Source organism: Acipenser ruthenus, chromosome 12 (genome assembly GCF_902713425.1).
Source record: "Acipenser ruthenus chromosome 12, fAciRut3.2 maternal haplotype, whole genome shotgun sequence".
Lineage (NCBI taxonomy): Eukaryota > Metazoa > Chordata > Actinopteri > Acipenseriformes > Acipenseridae > Acipenser > Acipenser ruthenus.
The window spans coordinates 6,093,543-6,107,230 of NC_081200.1; the positions used below are offsets into that span (position 1 = coordinate 6,093,543).

The 13,688-nt window shown below is 35.2% G+C and overlaps 1 protein-coding gene across 1 annotated transcript; it reads right to left on the reverse strand.

The window, feature by feature from the left end:
- Positions 1–4,271: 4,271 nt before the first annotated feature.
- Positions 4,272–8,655, reverse strand: LOC131740042 (extracellular calcium-sensing receptor-like). Its single transcript, XM_059034408.1, has 6 exons — positions 8,367–8,655; positions 7,607–7,883; positions 6,497–7,324; positions 6,096–6,320; positions 5,752–5,875; positions 4,272–5,495 (listed from the first exon to the last, which is right to left on the reverse strand). Exons 1-6 carry the CDS (start codon positions 8,600–8,602, stop codon positions 4,603–4,605), a joined length of 2,583 nt encoding a protein of 860 aa, XP_058890391.1. The 5' UTR covers positions 8,603–8,655; the 3' UTR covers positions 4,272–4,602.
- Between the last annotated feature and the right edge of the window lie 5,033 nt (positions 8,656–13,688).

Below are 13,688 nucleotides of genomic sequence, written 5' to 3' on the forward strand. Positions count from 1 at the left end.
AAATTAAATCAAAACTGACACATTGATGAATACGGCCCACTGAGATTCGGAAAGTATTTTCTCATTAGTCAATAATTTTTTTTTCTTTTGGGGGAAAAAAGTATTTCTTTATGATTAGAATACTTTTAAAATTGTAAATACATGGTGGACACTATAACTAGATTGTACCAGACTTCACACTTCCACTGCATTTTAAATTAATTTGGCAACAATCCGATACAGTAATATTTACATGTTTTAACCTGTATTTTCACTCTCTGAATATTCCCGTACTGGTTACAAGTAGTAGTGGTGAAAAGCAGCTTTATTCGTTGAGGCCAGCAGCTGAACTTGCAGGATAACTTAATCAAGCAATAATATTTACACCACATTTGCAGCGCAGTTAGTTGACAGCGAGTGCTGCAGTGCAGTACTGTGTACAGGGCAGCAGTGTGGAGTAGTGGTTAGAGCTCTGGACTCTTGACCGGAGGAGGGTCATGGGTTCAATCACAGGTGGGGGACACTGCTGCTGTACCCTTGAGCAAGGTACTTTACCTAGATTGCTCCAGTAAAAACCCAACTGTATAAATGGGTAATTGTATGTAAAAATAAAGTGATATAACAATTGTAAGTCGCCCTGGATAAGGGCATCTGCTAAGAAAAATAAACAATACAGGTGTGTCACTTTTTTCTCTAGTAGCCAATGTACATTATAATGTCAGTAGCCCTTACAACATGAACTGTAGCTAATAAACAAAGGGTAAAACTTTCTTTTTTTATCTGTAAGTGTGCAGATGTGTGCATTGTTAACCTTCAAATAGGAAATGCCTTTACATGAAAACATTCACACAAAACAATAAATCAGTTTAAGAAATATGGTGATTATTTAAATTGCACCACTTTTTGTAGCTGGTACGCGAGAGCGAGAAACAACCTCATTTTGTATTAGAATCTAGAAATACAATCTACTTGCATGTCTAATAATCACCATATTAATGACCTTAAAATTACACAATGTATGAAGAAAAAAAACACCATATCAAAATGGTATTTAAAATAAAACTTGAAAGAAATTAACCGTTCAACATTAGTGATTTGTCAGTGCTGGTATTGCTTGTCAAACTGGATGCGTTCTTGCAGAGCTCTGCACATCACTCTAGTCTGGATGTCAGGTGACTCTGTTTGATGCTCCATGAAATTACATCAGAGGTTAAACTGCAGTAAACGAAACAGTGTTATGCAAAATAAAGAAAACTGTATGTTTGAATGTTAGGGATTATATAGGGCCCTATTCTTACTTGGTTTACTCGAAATACCAAGCATTTGTTCTGCGTTTATCAATTGCGTCCTCTGGTGGATATGAGTGGTTACTGCAACATTTAGAAATGCACTTTAGTCCGACTGCTGATGCATGCAAGCAAAGGCAATATAAAAAAAATCTCATTACGTTGGTAAAGTGAATGCACAGGTTAGGCATGACTGATAGTCTTTCAAAACATTTTTAAAAAATGTAAATAAACTTCATGGAGGTACAGGAATAATCTACTATATTTATATATAGTTTTATAAGTTTCTTGTTTGTTTTGTTACTTTTTAAAACGTTTTATTGTATGATTACATTTATAAAAATGAGCAATACTATTTTTATAAATATTGTACAGTGTTTACTTTCATAAGGTAGCAGAAGATGCGCATAATACACCTTAACTACTGGTAACAACATTGCCAAATTCATTAGATTAACAATTTATGGACAGGATGATGTAGTAAGCAATTAAATCCACTAGATGGGGCATTGTGTTGAGTAATGTTGGGATTAATCAGAGAATAATAGGAGAATGTGAGTGTAAAGACTTGTTGGAACATGTTTTCCTGTATAATTGATGGAGCATGTGTGCTGCATTCTTTAATGGTATGATTTTGAAATGTTTAACATCCTCCCTCTCATTAGCATTAGAACCACTGCTGCCCTTATCTTGTTTGTATTTGTTATTTACTTGACTGATTTCATTGATTTTTGCCTGCTTAACTTGCATGTCAAGTCTCAAGGTTTACCCGTATTATTTCATTTTTTTGGGGGGTGTCACCATGAAGAGGTGTACATTACCATTCATATTCCTGAAGCTGCTACCCAAACTCCCCCTCTTACTCCACAGATAGAATTGGCTTGCTGTCTCAAACTGACGGTTTGTCTGCGCGAGCCTCCTATGTTTCTGTGCACTACACGTCATTACTCGGAGAGTCGAAGGAGAGGCTGCCACTGTTAGAGAAATGGACATCAATGACAATTTAATTATTAAAGTCGAAAAATATAATGTTCTTTATGATGCCAGTGTCAGTGGTTATAAAGACAATAAAAAGAAAGACGCCATATGGTAAGAAATAACAGAACAATTGGAAATGGTCTGTCTTTATTTCACTTTAATTTTAGTCAGGGAGTGCCACACACTGTTTTGTATTCCTCTAAAATGACGCTTCTTTGTTTTAATAATGTTGACCAATGATGATGATGATGATGATAATAATAATAATAATAATAATAATAATAATAATAATCACATTCACACAACTGATTTTTATTAAAAGTGAAAATCAATAAAAAAAGTATTAAACTAATTCTCAGTATTTACAAAGAAATATGTGTAGATGTATGCCTTTTGAATAATTTACATGTTAATCCAGATCACATATAAACATTCACTTAAATGTGTGGTGTACCCAGACTATTTCTTTGTTTTATTTCGTCGCCACAAAAGGAGCAAAAGCAGACAGTATTTTCTTTTAATGACTAGCTACAGTTGTCTGTGTGTGTGTGTGTGTGTGTGTGTTTTTTAATGTACTCGTGCTGTATTCGTGTTGTTTGCTTCTCTTCTGGTGTGCATAGCCCTTAAGTGTAGATCAGTGTCAGCCATGTGCAAAAATCGTGATCCGTCACCAGCACGCCGCCCCCCAAAAAAACAAAATCTAGTGGTCTAGGTTAAGATTTTCATCAATCCCAAGGTTTTTCAGCAGGTGGCTCACTGGTATGAACACTTAGGGATTGACATGTCTGCTGCTATCTTATTAGTGTAAGCAAATTATAATACAAATAATTGCTGGTCCTGGATTGGAGGGTCATTCTACCCTCAGTTTGATAGGTAACATTTTCCATGATTATTTTTCCTAGATTTTTTTTATTATTATTAATTTATTCAACATTATTTTAATTTCTATAATCTGCTGTCTTGCTATGGCAACTTGCATTTGATAGTGTGCACAAGGGCAATCTATGGAAAACATGTGCTCTACAGTATAAGAGGATTCCCACAGGCTTGTTGATGTGGGTGAAAGGCATCTCACTATGTTACAGTAAAAATGGTTTATCTTTATGAATGGTGTACTGTATATACCAGTGCACTTTGTAAATGTTTATATAAGGTTTGGCATCGATAAGGTTACAAAACATCCCTGAAAGATCTTTCCAATTAGGCAGGCCGACCATACCTGTGAAAAGGTATTGATTTAAATTACGCACCAGTGCTTTCATGAGATTCTATAGCAAGAGTTTGTAATGAGGTCCCTTTTAATTATATTGCAATTGTTTCTGTATGCTCATTATTTTTTCATATTATCCAAAAATAAACAAAGGACTATATTCTCAAAGCTATTTGCTCCAAATATTTTTTTTCAGAAAGGAGGAACACAGAAAATAAAGATATCAAACCAGATATAAACAACTAATACTTTTAACTTAGGAACGTGTAAGCAGTCTTGTTTTTTAGAATTACAATGGTGTTTTTTTTCCCCCTTTCAGATAAAAAAAGCACTAATGACTATTTGGAGTATATAGCTTTGAGAATCTAGGATTTAAAGTTATATTCAGTTAATCTAAACAGTGACAGTTCTTATTAGTGTGACTGTTAGATAATTAAATACTGTAGGATCTGTTGTGTACAAAAGTTTTGAGAATCAATTATTGACAGTGCACGGCTGCATTTTGGTCCAACCCCCTTGAAAGCAATTAAATAGGCCCCCTTATCTTGAAGTCATCATGAATAATTGTTTTTGTGTCCCAGACCCCCCACGGACAGAAGAGGAAGCCAGCAAACACTACAGGAATCCTCAGCTGACAAAATGATGCAGAACATCCAGACGAAGATGATGAAATCCGAATCCAGCAGCAGAGCATTCCCAAGGCAAGTGGATTTTGAATGGCTTCCTACTAAAAAGTTGTTTTTAATTGTGTCAGTATACAGATCATCTATGCAGCAATACAGTGTCTCGATTGAAAACAGGTCTTTAGGTCATTTAAAAGAGTGTTTACATGAAACGAAATTCAGTGATATATAAACCTTATCATGGTTAACATTCAAATTGTCCAGACTTTTATTATTGAACATTTCTTACCATGTGAGTCACATACTGTATTTTTTATAATAATGTTGTACCCTTTAAGATCATTTTAAGGCTGATTTATTATGCATTACATAACACTTTACAAAGTCTAATGGTTCACAATAAGGTTTACATACAGAATGTTTTATAGGCCACACTATCCACTCTCCTCTTCCATAGCCACTCTCCTCTTCCAAATCCATTCTACTCTTCATGCTTTCATCAAATGTTTTTGTTTCTACTGCCATGTTACTTCCCCATAATGTATTGCTTAGTGTTTTTCTCTGGTTTTAGTAAAATTATGTAGCATTTTGGTGCAAATATACAGAAAAGTAGCCCAAAACTCGATGAAAGAATAGCAAATATTTCAACTGCAACAGTGTATTTTCCTGGTGAACTGACATACGCAGGTATAAAGGCTATCCATACAGCACAAAAGATGAGCATACTAAATGTAATGTATTTGGCCTCATTGAAATTGCCTGGCAGTTTCCTTGCTAAAAATGCAAGAACAAAGCACATACAAGCCAAAACCCCAATGTAGCCCAATACACACCAAAATGCCAAGGTAGACCCAACATCACATTCCAAAATAATCTTTGAACTTTGATATTTAGTGTTTTTTGACGGGAAGGGGGGCATAGCAATCAACCATATAGCACAGATGATAATCTGAACAGAAGTGCAAGCGGAAATCATAATTCTTTGTTGTATGGGTCCAAACCATTTCATGATATTACTGCCAGGCTGTGTGGCTTTAAAGGCCATCAGCACCACTACTGTTTTACCAAGAATACAAGATATGCACAGTGAGAAAGTGATGCTAAACACAGTGTGCCTAAACATGCAAGACCAATTAGCTGGCTCACCTATGAATGCAATAGAAGACAGGAAACACAGTGCCAGTGACAGCAGAATGAAAAAGCTGAGTTCAGAGTTGTTGACACGGACCATTGGAGTGTTTTTGTAATGAAGGAACACAGCAAGGACACCAATTGTAAGACAGGCTCCAAATAAGGCAATCACAGTTAATGTGACCCCCATTTCATCGTACGTAAGGTATTCAATTTCTTTGGGTATGCATTCAGTTCTTTCAGCATTCGACCAGAAATCCACAGGGCATTGTATGCATTCTATTGAATCTGCAGAGGAGAACAACAATAATAAAATGTGGTTAGAAAAGCATTTAGTTACTAGGTTTTTTTTTTTTTGGTTTTTTTTTTGTCATATAATGTTTAATGCATTGTACATTATGCTACACCCCATTCAATTGTGAATGTGATACCAGGAAAGTAGAATATTATCAGACGGTTGTTTATTTGGCTTTGAGCCAGGCTGGAGAAAAGGTTGCGAAACAATTAATTAATTAAACACATACCTGTGTAATTAAACACATACCTGTCTGATTACTAATCTCGCCATCAGCACATGGTAGACAGTCAAAGCAACAAAGAGGCTCTCCTCGACGAACCCCTTTCCTTGTACCAGGGGGGCAGCTTTCAGTGCATACTGAACTCGGTACCTTAAAATAAAAACAGGGAACAGTAAAATCCAGAAAGGTTAAATGGTTTGAAAGCAATATTTGGCAATGGAGGAATAAAGGACGGTGGTACTGTGCTTAGAAAGACTGTATTTTTATAATATGGAATTATAATGCATACACTGCTGTTGAAACCATTCATTCCCACATTTATTAATAATGTTTCTTACAAAGGAGTTACTAGAGGCTGTTTGCAGCTTGCCTTGGTTTGGTCTCCACTCCAGTTTAATATCTTTTCGTTTATCACAAGCTCTTTGCCCACACCTTTGGATACATCGTAAAGCCCCACTGTGACAAAGCGGATAGTTCCATCTGTGTCTCTCTGCCAGTTTATCAAATCATAGGAGGCAGCTGTGTCTCCATTGTTATCAAAATGGATCTCTTCTCCAGAAATGGTGAATGACACCTCTTGAATGTAATGCTGAAGCTTCAAGAAAAAAAAATTAAAAATTATAGTCTTTCTTTTTTTCACCTTATTTTTTTTAATTACTTGTACCCCTTTTGTTACATCAAACAATCTAAAAGATCAAAGAAAAACATTTAAAATATAAAAAAATAGTAGGATATTAGACATATACATCATCCTTACGATCAATTATTTACCTGAAAAGGCTCAATGTTTGAAATATCTGCACATGTGAAATTATCAAATGGTCCTTTGCCAGGCTCACAGTTTATCAAATTATGCAACGAATGAGCAAAAGCATATACTGCTTTATAAACATTGTAAGAGAATCTGAGACTAGATACATCTGCGTATTCACTGTACTTCTCTTCTAAAGATTCATGACCAGTACACAAAGGCAGCTCTCTCACAGACTGGTCAGTGGTGTTTGAAAGTTGAAATGTGCATCCAAAGATAGTGCTCCAGAGCTCCTTGACTAGAGCATTGTCAGAGTACAACGATGGATGAACTTTAAGTAGGAAGTCTTTTAAACCAGGAATCTCCCCGCTGCGAATGGCAAATCCAATTGTACCACCTAGTGATAGGTAGAATTCTCTGGCTGAAAACAAGGAAGCTGTTATCCAGGCTTCGCTGGCTATCCACTGAATGCCTGTGATATTTTGCTGTACATACTCTGTCAGCAAGGGGTAGAGCTGCCCTTGATCAGCAAACAATATAACCACCTTTGCAGAGGACTTCTTCATTATGTCTAAAATTTCAAGAATCCTTTTTCTGCTGTATACTTTAGGAATCATTTCACAGTAGGCCAAACAGACTCCAATTTTTTTAAATTCTTTACTTAGCTGTTCAAACGCGAATATTCCATAATCTGTATCTTCATAAACTCCTCCAACCCAGGTCCAGCCAAAGTGCATTACCAGCTGAACGATGGCTTTCACCTGGTAATAATCACTTGGAATAGTTCGAAAAAAATGTGGAAAGTTGTTTCTGTTGCTTAGGCAAGCACATGTTGAGGCATAACTTATCTGCAAACAAATAATAAATAAAACAGCCTTGAATATATACAGTATCTAAAGGATGGTAAGTGTAATATCCTCACTATCTTGTAAAGCGCTTTGTGATGATGGTCCACTATGAAAGGCGCATTTGCATAAATCTGTTTTTGTTGGTTTACTTCCAACATGCTTTCACTAAACTTTACTGTCCTTTTATCACAGCATACAAAAATCAGTGAGTTCATGAGGTCCCCAGAATCAAGTGTGCTATTTAACTGGTAGACCCACATCAAACTTAAAAATTACACTTACCAAGGGGATTTTAAAAGGTTGCAGTGTATTTGACACAATACTGGAAAATGATGTAATAATGACCTTCACAGGTGAGGCTCCAGAGCACATCATACTTGAGACTTCTTTGGGCCCATTAATAACTGAGAGAGCGGCTCGCACTGCACCCACATGTGTGTCACAGGAATCATACATCTTATATCCCAGAGTAATATTTGGAAGAAGACTTGGATTCTCGTTGATTTCTTTAATAGCAAATCTCATCGTCTGGGCCCGACGAAATGTTCTAGAGCTAAAGCTAGAAAAATAAATACATGGTAAAAAAAAAATGAAGAATACATTTTAAATCCAAATAATAAAAAAAAAAAACGGAATCCTGTGTGACTATAATACACAATAATATACAGTAAACATATTAATGTGCTGGTATATTTTACATAAGTGTTCAGTATTATATATGAAACCTGAGGTTTTTAGCAATTCCTTAAGTGTTTTGAAAACATTCAGTATTTCTTCCTAAAATACATGACACTATGTCAACTCATGTTTTGAATATACTGTACTGCAAAAATGTGGGAAGTGTAAAAATGACCCATTTATTTTGCAGTAGATTTTTTAAAAATATGGGGCCCTCTGTGTCTAGTTACTCAGACCTAAAGGTAAAGTATGCAGGAGCAATACTTTCTTTCTTTAAAAAAACACAAAAAAACAATAAGTGAAAACTCATATTTATTACACAATAAAAAGGTAAAAATGTAAACAAAAGTCTATTCTTACTCACCCTTGGCATCCTAAAGCTGCAGGTTTGTAGGTGTAGTTGAGTTCAGGAGCCAGTACCCGGTAATGTATGGGGAAGACTCCTGCAATAATAATGTCTCCATCTGCAAGGAATCCGGGGAGCTCAAAGTTTCCCTGAAGTGTGCAAGCAGGTTCTGTTGTTTTACCTGGTGTAGGTTCAACCACTGGGCTCAATAGAGCCAAGATCAAAAGAAGCTGAATTGCGATAGCTTGTACCATACTGACCAGGCACAGCCTATAACTGCCTGTCTGATTTAGTTTACTTTATCTAGTTCTTATATCTTATCATCTGATGTACACACGAGAATAGGTTGTCAAACTGAGAATACAAGACTTGTGCTAAATTAAAATCCCAGCAGATATCTATCCCACAGCTTGTATTAGGTAAGCACAGCACAAGATTCAGTTCAGAGACTTAAGGGTATATTCATTTCCTAAGAGACATTTAGTTAAATTAAATGCTGTTTCAGGCAGAGTGTATTTAGCAATATGCAGAATCGAAAGAAATTGCTAACTTTATAATACACACTAGCAACAACAGCTTTTATATAAGTATATACATTTTCACAAACCTGTTAAAAAAATCAAAGATAAATATTGAGCAAATGTAAATGCTGTTAGGTTATGACACAATTTAAAATATACACCAACGTGAAGTTGCCTGACTGTCTTTTATGGGTAAATGAATTTGTGATGTTCATGGAACCAGACTGCATTTCTCAGAAGAGTAATTGTACAGAGATTATTTTGTTCTTCATGATCTCAGGTGTATTCCCTCAAACCATAATCATTAGGACTGCAGTATAAACCTGGGCTGCCATATTACCTTAAGCAGTTTTATGCACATGCACACCAGTGCAAATCATAAAAGGTAAAACAGTTAAAAAAATGACAGTACTGCTTTTCATTAATAGGAATGGTTAATTAAGGGTGAACTTTGTATCTCACAGTAATGAGGTATAACTAATAGCCTGGCTCTTTAAAGCTTAAGAAATACTATTGGAAAACCTGAGAGCCTTAAGCCTTGACTTTTTGTTCCCCAAGTTTTTTTTTTTCTTCCAGGAAATTCTATATTTGGAAATCTTTCATCATTTTAAGATGTTGTTGATTTTGTGCTTTATGCCTGAGGGATAGTTTATTATTTCATGGGAGGCTATTGCTTTTACAACAAAATCAAAATCAATGGCAATGCCTGAGGTCAGTCTATTAAACTTGGACATTTGTACTTTTGGTAAAGTTTAGTCGGTCAACAAGAGACAAAAGTTGTTATTATAAATTGTGCAAACTAATAAACCTTAAACAAAAAATGGTTTACCATGAGTGTGTGCACATTTACCATTACTCCAATGCATTGTTTGCTTTTGTAAGTAGTTTGAAAATTAAATCAAAACTGACACATTGATGAATACGGCCCACTGAGATTCGGAAAGTATTTTCTCATTAGTCAATAATTTTTTTTTTCTTTTGGGGGAAAAAAGTATTTCTTTATGATTAGAATACTTTTAAAATTGTAAATACATGGTGGACACTATAACTAGTTGTACCAGACTTCACACTTCCACTGCATTTTAAATTAATTTGGCAACAATCCGATACAGTAATATTTACATGTTTTAACCTGTATTTTCACTCTCTGAATATTCCTGTACTGGTTACAAGTAGTAGTGGTGAAAAGCAGCTTTATTCGTTGAGGCCAGCAGCTGAACTTGCAGGATAACTTAATCAAGCAATAATATTTACACCACATTTGCAGCGCAGTTAGTTGACAGCGAGTGCTGCAGTGCAGTACTGTGTACAGGGCAGCAGTGTGGAGTAGTGGTTAGAGCTCTGGAATCTTGACCGGAGGAGGGTCATGGGTTCAATCACAGGTGGGGGACACTGCTGCTGTACCCTTGAGCAAGGTACTTTACCTAGATTGCTCCAGTAAAAACCCAACTGTATAAATGGGTTATTGTATGTAAAAATAAAGTGATATAACAATTGTAAGTTGCCCTGGATAAGGGCATCTGCTAAGAAAAATAAACAATACAGGTGTGTCACTTTTTTCTCTAGTAGCCAATGTACATTATAATGTCAGTAGCCCTTACAACATGAACTGTAGCTAATAAACAAAGGGTAAAACTTTCTTTTTTTATCTGTAAGTGTGCAGATGTGTGCATTGTTAACCTTCAAATAGGAAATGTCTTTACATGAAAACATTCACACAAAACAATAAATCAGTTTAAGAAATATGGTGATTATTTAAATTGCACCACTTTTTGTAGCTGGTACGCGAGAGCAAGAAACAAAACCTCATTTTGTATTAGAATCTAGAAATACAATCTACTTGCATGTCTAATAATCACGATATTAATGACCTTAAAATTACACAATGTATAAAGAAAAAAAACACCATATCAAAATGGTATTTAAAATAAAACTTGAAAGAAATTAACCGTTCAACATTAGTGATTTGTCAGTGCTGGTATTGCTTGTCAAACTGGATGCGTTCTTGCAGAGCTCTGCACATCACTCTAGTCTGGATGTCAGGTGACCCTGTTTGATGCTCCATGAAATTACATCAGAGGTTAAAACTGCAGTAAACGAAACAGTGTTATGCAAAATAAAGAAAACTGTATGTTTGAATGTTAGGGATTATTTAGGGCCCTATTCTTACTTGGTTTACTCGAAATACCAAGCATTTGTTCTGCGTTTATCAATTGCGTCCTCTGGTGGATATGAGTGGTTACTGCAACATTTAGAAATGCACTTTAGTCCGACTGCTGATGCATGCAAGCAAAGGCAATATAAAAAAAATCTCATTACGTTGGTAAAGTGAATGCACAGGTTAGGCATGACTGATAGTCTTTCAAAACATTTTTAAAAAATGTAAATAAACTTCATGGAGGTACAGGAATAATCTACTATATTTATATATAGTTTTATAAGTTTCTTGTTTGTTTTGTTACTTTTTAAAACGTTTTATTGTATGAATACATTTATAAAAATGAGCAATACTATTTTTATAAATATTGTACAGTGTTTACTTTCATAAGGTAGCAGAAGATGCGCATAATACACCTTAACTACTGGTAACAACATTGCCAAATTCATTAGATTAACAATTTATGGACAGGATGATGTAGTAAGCAATTAAATCCACTAGATGGGGCATTGTGTTGACTAATGTTGGGATTAATCAGAGAATAATAGGAGAATGTGAGTGTAAAGACTTGTTGGAACATGTTTTCCTGTATAATTGATGGAGCATGTGTGCTGCATTCTTTAATGGTATGATTTTGAAACGTTTAACATCCTCCCTCTCATTAGCATTAGAACCACTGCTGCCCTTATCTTGTTTGTATTTGTTATTTACTTGACTGATTTCATTGATTTTTGCCTGCTTAACTTGCATGTCAAGTCTCAAGGTTTACCCGTATTATTTCATTTTTGGGGGGGGGGGTGTCACCATGAAGAGGTGTACATTACCATTCAAATTCCTGAAGCTTCTACCCAAACTCCCCCTCTTACTCCACAGATAGAATTGGCTTGCTGTCTCAAACTGACGGTTTGTCTGCGCGAGCCTCCTATGTTTCTGTGCACTACACGTCATTACTCGGAGAGTCGAAGGAGAGGCTGCCACTGTTAGAGAAATGGACATCAATGACAATTTAATTATTAAATTCGAAAAATATAATTTTCTTTATGATGCCAGTGTCAGTGGTTATAAAGACAATAAAAAGAAAGACGCCATATGGTAAGAAATAACAGAACAATTGGAAATGGTCTCTCTTTATTTCGCTTTAATTTTAGTCAGGGAGCGCCACACACTGTTTTGTATTCCTCTAAAATGACGCTTCTTTGTTTTAATAATGTTGACCAATGATGATGATAATAATAATAATAATAATAATAATAATAATAATAATCACATTCACACAACTGATTTTTATTAAAAGTGAAAATCAATAAAAAAAGGTATTAAACTAATTCTCAGTATTTACAAAGAAATATGTGTAGATGTATGCCTTTTGAATAATTTACATGTTAATCCAGATCACATATAAACATTCACTTAAATGTGTGGTGTACCCAGACTATTTCTTTGTTTTATTTCGTCGCCACAAAACGAGCAAAAGCAGACAGTATTTTCTTTTAATGACTAGCTACAGTTGTCTGTGTGTGTGTGTTTTTAATGTACTCGTGCTGTATTCGTGTCGTTTGCTTCGCTTCTGGTGTGCATAGCCCTTAAGTGTAGATCAGTGTCAGCCATGTGCAAAAATCGTGATCCGTCACCAGCACGCCGCCCCCTAAAAAAACAAAATCTAGTGGTCTAGGTTAAGATTTTCATCAATCCCAAGGTTTTTCAGCAGGTGGCTCACTGGTATGAACACTTAGGGATTGACATGTCTGCTGCTATCTTATTAGTGTAAGCAAATTATAATACAAATAATTGCTGGTCCTGGATTGGAGGGTCATTCTACCCTCAGTTTGATAGGTAACATTTTCCATGATTATTTTTCCTAGATTTTTTTTTTTATTATTAATTTATTCAACATTATTTTAATTTCTATAATCTGCTGTCTTGCTATGGCAACTTGCATTTGATAGTGTGCACAAGGGCAATCTATGGAAAACATGTGCTCTACAGTATAAGAGGATTCCCACAGGCTTGTTGATGTGGGTGAAAGGCATCTCACTATGTTACAGTAAAAATGGTTCATCTTTATGAATGGTGTACTGTATATACCAGTGCACTTTGTAAATGTTTATATAAGGTTTGGCATCGATAAGGTTACAAAACATCCCTGAAAGATCTTTCCAATTAGGCAGGCCGACCATACCTGTGAAAAGGTATTGATTTAAATTACGCACCAGTGCTTTCATGAGATTCTATAGCAAGAGTTTGTAATGAGGTCCCTTTTAATTATATTGCAATTGTTTCTGTATGCTCATTATTTTTTCATATTATCCAAAAATAAACAAAGGACTATATTCTGAAAGCTATTTGCTCCAAATATTTTTTTTCAGAAAGGAAGAACACAGAAAATAAAGATATCAAACCAGATATAAACAACTAATACTTTTAACTTAGGAACATGTAAGCAGTCTTGTTTTTTAGAATTACAATGGTGTTTTTTTTCCCCCTTTCAGATAAAAAAAGCACTAATGACTATTTGGAGTATATAGCTTTGAGAATCTAGGATTTAAAGTTATATTCAGTTAATCTAAACAGTGACAGTTCTTATTAGTGTGACTGTTAGATAATTAAATACTGTAGGATCTGTTGTGTACAAAAGTTTTGAGAATCAATTATTGACAGTGC